Source organism: Marmota flaviventris, chromosome 2 (assembly GCF_047511675.1).
Source record: "Marmota flaviventris isolate mMarFla1 chromosome 2, mMarFla1.hap1, whole genome shotgun sequence".
Taxonomy (NCBI): Eukaryota; Metazoa; Chordata; class Mammalia; order Rodentia; family Sciuridae; genus Marmota; species Marmota flaviventris.
The window spans coordinates 75,511,915-75,518,458 of NC_092499.1; the positions used below are offsets into that span (position 1 = coordinate 75,511,915).

At 45.5% G+C, this 6,544-nt stretch overlaps 1 protein-coding gene across 2 annotated transcripts; it reads left to right on the top strand.

The window, feature by feature from the left end:
- Positions 1-2,616: 2,616 nt before the first annotated feature.
- Otx2 (orthodenticle homeobox 2) lies at positions 2,617-6,261 on the top strand. 2 transcript variants are annotated; one of them, XM_027929629.2, is made up of 3 exons: positions 2,617-2,713; positions 3,688-3,863; positions 5,641-6,261. In XM_027929629.2, the coding sequence occupies exons 1-3, from the start codon at positions 2,617-2,619 to the stop codon at positions 6,259-6,261; spliced, it is 894 nt and encodes a 297-aa protein (XP_027785430.1). The 2 variants fall into 2 exon arrangements, with proteins under 2 accessions (XP_027785430.1, XP_027785432.1); XM_027929631.2 differs by having other exon boundaries at positions 3,712-3,863.
- Positions 6,262-6,544: the final 283 nt, after the last annotated feature.

Genomic DNA, 6,544 nt, shown 5'->3' on the forward strand with positions numbered 1-6,544 from the left:
TGGAAGAAAAAAAAAAACAAGGTGGGGGGAGGGGGAAGCGACAGATTGCACGAATTGACCGTTAGATATAAGGCTGCGCTGGCCGACGCGGGCAGTGGAGCGGGACCTCGGGCGCCCGGGCTGCGGGGCTACGGGGCTGCAGGACAGGGACGCCGGACAGAGCCACTTGCGCCCGTGGGTGCGGGCGCCGACCGGCTGCTGGGACTCACCGCGCTACCGCCGTTTCCTCCTAGGCATGAGTTCTCCTGAGGCCACCTCGCCTCGTGAGCGGTCATACTGAAAGGGTATTTCTTTTTCCTCTTCTCCACTGCTTTGAGAGGAAGGGGGACAGGCGTCCGTAGAGGGATTCGAAAGTTAGATAGAAGGGCCCACGGCCACTTCTTGGGGTAGGGAATACCTCTGTTGATAGTTGAGAGTACCCCCCGTGGTTTTGTTTTTTGTTTTTTGTTTTCCTCTTTCTTTTTAAAAGGTGGATCCAGTAGTCAAAGTGAAAATAGTCTATCCTGAGAGTTTTATCCATTTGGTGATGGCAAGGGCAAAGGAACTCCAAGAAGGCTCTCGGTCCTGTTGCTTTCTATTACTGCTTTTTATGTTGGAATGTGTTACTTTATTGTATGATGTGTCAGGCATTTCTAATTGGATGAGAGCTAGACATGTAAGAACACTTCCATATTTCTCGTGTGTACTTTATGACTAGCTTTCTCTATAGCAGTTCAGAACTTTCCAAGGTAGTAATGTATTCAACAAAAAAAGGACTCCAGCTTAGGGGCTATTGAAACAAATAAACGATCGTATTTTAAAGCCATGTTACTTTCATAGCCTCTAAATAAACTGCATCCTGAAAAGAGAAGAATTCAAAACAAATTCTTTGTAGGAGCAACTGCATTAGTTTTACTGATTAATAATAACAACTCCTCCAAGAAGGACATTTATAAAATTACATTAAATTATATTTTAGGGTGAAAAAGCATGACTTATGCTCTGAATTGAAATCATGAAGAAGTCCCAGTAACTGAGTTCCATTAGTGGAACTTTGTGCCTCCATGTCCTAAGTAATGTAAATATGAAAATCTACAGCCCTTAAAACTCATTAAGACCTTGGTAAAAGTAAGAGAGAACTGCTAATCTTCTATCCGCCATTTTGAGGAAATGTCCCATAGTGTCAAAGTTTCAAAGGAGAGATCCTTGCAGGATGAGTGCCACATTTTAGGAAAATAAAAGCAGACCTGCAAACTGCTACCTAATGTATACATCTATTTTGAATCTCTGTACTGGGAGGAGGCAGGAAGAATTCAAGTAGAGAAAGTAAATAACTTTTTTTTTCTTCCTTTCTCCTCCCACCTCCCAGCTCATTTTCTTAAGGTGGGGAGAAATTGCATTAGTTTCACAACTTTGGGTGTTTATGTATCTGTTTTCTTCAAAACTAAAATGTGCAAAAAGGCAGTTCGAGTTAACAGGAAACTTTGCTGTTGAGCACCCAACTGCAGGAAAATTTGCCTCCTCTTGCAGCATCTGCAGCTTCCACACATCAAATTCAACATGGAAGCGGCTTGCACTACAAATGTGCACCCTTTCTACTTGCAAATGTTGGGGCCTGTCATTATCTGATTGGTGAGATTCTAACTTTACTTCAGAATTTCCGGCAAGCCCTATGCCAATCTTGAAGACTTTTTTGCAGCATGTTTAAATATTTGATGGATGTCGCTTAAAAGTTAAATGCTTGTTTGTTTAGCTTTAGTTGTTTTAGACACATATAATCAAGGTTCTCCAAAACCCTAATAAATCTGTTACTTACCTCGAAATCTAATTATCCAGACTACTAATTAGGTGAAAATGATTACTGGAAATGACTTTAAATGTGGAATAATAATGGTTGGGCAGTTTTCTCAAGTTTGTTGTTTAGCAAGTTGGTATTTTAGATGTTAAATGCACTGACATTTTAGGTTCGCAGCAGTTGAAAGTGGTAAAAAGCGAAGATAATTAAAATCTCTGTCATGGAAAGGCAACAGTCTGGGGAGAGGTAGATTTCTTGAATTGTTTCTTTGTTTCTCACCAATGGGCTTTGTTATCAGCATTATTTATTTAGCCAAAGAGTTCTTTGTCTCTGCAAATGGCCCCAATCAAGTTTTGTTTGAGACAATTAGCTAGTGCCAGCCAATGAGTTCTATGCAAATGTTGGGATAGGAATGCAATGTGTGTATTTGAAGGCGTGGGTTTTTGTTCTTGGGGAAGGCAGATTGTAATTGCTTTCTTAGGGTCTTTTTTTTTTTTTAAGTTTAGGGTGGGGGTGGGGAAGACAGGTTTATCTGGTCTCCCTCAATCCCCCTCTAGTTCCAGAGCAGCTGGGGGTGGGGTTGGGGGGGTTGTCTGCAAGTCCTTTAAAAGCCTGTGCCTTGCGGAGCCCGGGCTCTTTTTAGTTAGTGGTGGAACGTGAGAGAGCTGCTGCCTCCGAAGCAGTAAACCAGCACCTCTGTTTGTTTGTTTGTTTTGCCCTTAGTTCCACCACTGCAAACCCACCCACCAAGGACCCTGAACCTGTCCACCCCAGGCGAACCGAGCTCTTCCGGCTGGGTCTCCCCCATTTGGGCCGACTTTGCGCCTCCAAACAACCTTAGCATGATGTCTTATCTTAAGCAACCACCTTACGCAGTCAATGGGCTGAGTCTGACCACTTCGGGTATGGACTTGCTGCACCCCTCCGTGGGCTATCCCGGTAAGTGAGTTCTCCCGCACTCCTGCCCCGCCCTTCCCCACGCCGGCTCCGCGGGGTTGTGACACCCTTTTTTCCCCCATACCTGGGTTTGGAGGTCATGCCGACCCCACCCCAGCTCCTGGTGAGGTTCCTGCTGGGTTTTCCTTGCAAGGAAGCATTGAAGACTCACCAGGCATTTACTGACCGAGAAGAGAGAACAGGAGCTGGGAAGAAGCGAGTAGGTGGGTCTGCAACAGTTGCAGAAAATCATGCCACTTGATTCGTAATTCGAGTGACTAGTGGACACGCATTGGGGTAGAGTGAGAAAGGTTACTGCCCTTGTCACTTGAGGGCGAGGCCCTTGCTTATAACTCCACTCCTAGTTCCTCCGAAGGGCCCTCTTGAAGAAGCGGAGTTTTCCCTAGTGCGTCCTTTGCAGCTCTCCCCGCCTCGCCCGGACTTCTCCCCTGACCCCCAGTTCCTTCTCCTTTAATCCGGGGAAGTTGTGACTCCCGCAGATGCGGGTGCTTTCCTTTCCGATCAGATCTGTGGTTTTTTTTTAAGCCTCATAAAAGTATGAACTATGTTCCCATTTCAAAGATGGAAGAATAAAGGCTCTCGGAGTGCTAAAAGCCAAGGGAGCTGGATCCAGATTCGCCCGATCAATCCGTGCTTCCTGTCCTCCGAGATAACTTTGATTTAACCGAGTGGCTTTTTCGTTTGTGTTGTGGTTTGAGGTGGATTTGGGAGGATTTGGGCTTTTTTTCTCCCGCTTGTTTTGTTAGCTTTCGAAGTAATGCTCTGGCTGGGTGATCTCCGAACTCATTCAGAATTGGGTGCAACTCTGAAAAGGGCAGTATGTCCTGAGTCTCCGGAGCCGAGGCCCCTGGAGGGGAGAGTGTTGGGAGGGGGAGGGGAGAAGAGGGGGGAAGGTGGGATAGTCGGAGGACCCGCGGAAACCCCTGTGACTGAGAAACTGCTCCCCCACCCTAAAGGGCCCTGGGCTTCTTGTCCCGCAGCCACCCCTCGGAAACAGCGGCGGGAGAGGACGACGTTCACCCGAGCTCAGCTAGACGTACTGGAAGCGCTGTTTGCCAAGACCCGGTACCCAGACATCTTCATGCGGGAAGAAGTGGCGCTGAAAATCAACTTGCCTGAATCCAGGGTGCAGGTAGGGCAGATCTGAGCAATTTTTCCTGACGGTGCCACCCCTCTCCCAATCGGGATGTATGTTGAAGACCTCAGAGAGCCCTAGATCTTTGCTAGGACCAAAGGAAGGCTTGAGACTCTATGGGGACCAATGAACTAATCTCCTTTCTCCCCTTTTTTGCCTCTCCGTTCTCATTTAGTCCTATCATCAAGAGTCTCTCAGTCCAGGTTGCAAGATAAGAATGTCAATTAAGCTACTGTCATGAGTCCTTGGGGCTCTGGTGGGCAGAGACTCAGGTAGTGGCAAGGTTTTAGCTCTTCCCTTCCCCTATGTGGAAATCCTCCCCTATATTCCTGGACTTTGAGGGGTGAAAGAATCGTAGCTCCTCTGCCGTATAAATATTTTTATAGATAAAGAAACAGAGCAAATGACTTGCTCAAGGTCATACCTAAATTTGGTGACAGAGCCAGGCAAGAGAAACAGTTGGTGCTTTTACTAAATAAGTTCATACAATAAAAATGTATTTTCTTTGACTTCTTCGGGATCAAATCAAATTTTCTAGTTCTAGGTTATTTAGCAGATAAAGTGCCTTTACAATATCTCTAGTAACACACCTCTCCCCTGGTTTAGTCCTCCTTAACAGGGAATATCAACTCTGACTTGCCTGGAAATCAAGCCCCATACAGAGTTCTCTGGAAAAAGTGTTTAGCATCTAAACCACACACACACCTGGGTCTCTCCTTCAGCTAGGACAAGTTTGTGACACTGCCAGCCATCAGCATGAACTGCAAAGCAGAAAATGCCTTTTCAAAGTGGGTTGGAAGAAGTTTTAGCACTTGGGAGGATTGAATCAAAGTCCTCACTGGAAGAAAAGAAATGGCTCTGAATGGTTGGTGGCATTGAGAGTGGCCTTAGGGGCACCACTTTGCCACAGTTATAATATCAAAAGGAGAGCTCATTCAAGAGGACAATTAAGGACTTGTACCCCAGAAAATGCCAGTAGTTCTCTGATAAGCCCCCTCACACACCAGACACTGTTCCTTCATTACAGAGTGTGAACAGGGCTGGTAAAGAGAATTTTCAAAATTGTAGGCAGAGGTTTAAGTTGACAGGCCAGTGAACATAGTACAGGAAATGGCATCTATGGGCTGAGTGGCACTACTCTGAAGGCACAGATTTGAGCCTCGAAGATTATAGAGGGGTCTCTCCTTGAGCTCAAAGAAGAGAACATCCAAGTCACTCCATTCATAAAGAACCTTTCAGCAAATAGTGGCTTTTAAGACAGCTTTTCTCAACAGGATCATGTCTTCTGAGCTTTCTTTTGTAAGCAAGTCTTTCTAGGAGAAACAGAATATAAGGTGATGGAACCAATCTCCATATTATCTGTGGATCCCTAGAAGAGGGAATATAGACTGTCTGAATTTAAGCTGCTGTTGTTGGCATATAACAACATTGTTCACCCTCTCTTTTCTTGTGTCTCCCTCCAAAAGACATTCCACCATGAATGCATCAAAAAATATAATTTTTCTATGTGTATGTCTATTAAAGGAGAAATAAGAAAGTGAGGTGGAGAATTTTTAGCCATATGGTTTGGGATTTTTTAAAAAAAATTTATTGTTCTGCACTGGGGACAAGATGGGACAAGTGCTTTTAGACAGAGCCTCCCCAACTCCAGAAGCGAATATGAGGGTGCCTCATAATGGGTCTCTAGTATCAGGGACAGATTTCTATCTAGGAGCCACTCTTGTCCCTGACGAGTTACTGAATCCATGTTAAAGAACTTTCTTTCCCTTTCAAGGTATGGTTTAAGAATCGAAGAGCAAAGTGCCGCCAACAGCAGCAGCAACAACAGAATGGAGGTCAAAATAAAGTGAGACCTGCCAAAAAGAAGACATCTCCAGCTCGGGAAGTGAGTTCAGAGAGTGGAACAAGTGGCCAGTTCACTCCCCCCTCTAGCACCTCAGTCCCTACCATTGCCAGCAGCAGTGCTCCAGTGTCTATCTGGAGCCCAGCTTCCATCTCCCCACTGTCAGATCCCTTGTCCACCTCCTCTTCCTGCATGCAGAGGTCCTATCCCATGACCTATACTCAGGCTTCAGGTTATAGTCAAGGATATGCTGGCTCAACTTCCTACTTTGGGGGCATGGACTGTGGATCTTATTTGACCCCTATGCATCACCAGCTTCCTGGACCAGGGGCCACACTGAGTCCCATGGGTACCAATGCAGTTACCAGCCATCTCAATCAGTCCCCAGCTTCTCTTTCCACCCAGGGATATGGAGCTTCAAGCTTGGGTTTTAACTCAACCACTGATTGCTTGGATTATAAGGACCAAACTGCCTCCTGGAAGCTTAACTTCAATGCTGACTGCTTGGATTATAAAGATCAGACATCCTCATGGAAATTCCAGGTTTTGTGAAGACCTGTAGAACCTCTTTTTGTGGGTGATTTTTAAATATGCTGGGCTGGACATTCCAGTTTTAGCCAGGCATTGGTTAAAAGAGTTAGATGGGATGATGCTCAGACTCCTCTGATGAAAGTTCCAGGAGGCATAGAAGGAAAAATGAAGGGCCTTAAAGGGGCCTACCAACCAGCAACCTGAAATGGACAAACCAATCTGCTTAAGATCCTCTCATAGTTTTAGATCATTGGTTTTCCTGATTTACAAAGTGATCTATCAAATGCATTCTAGCCATGTGCAA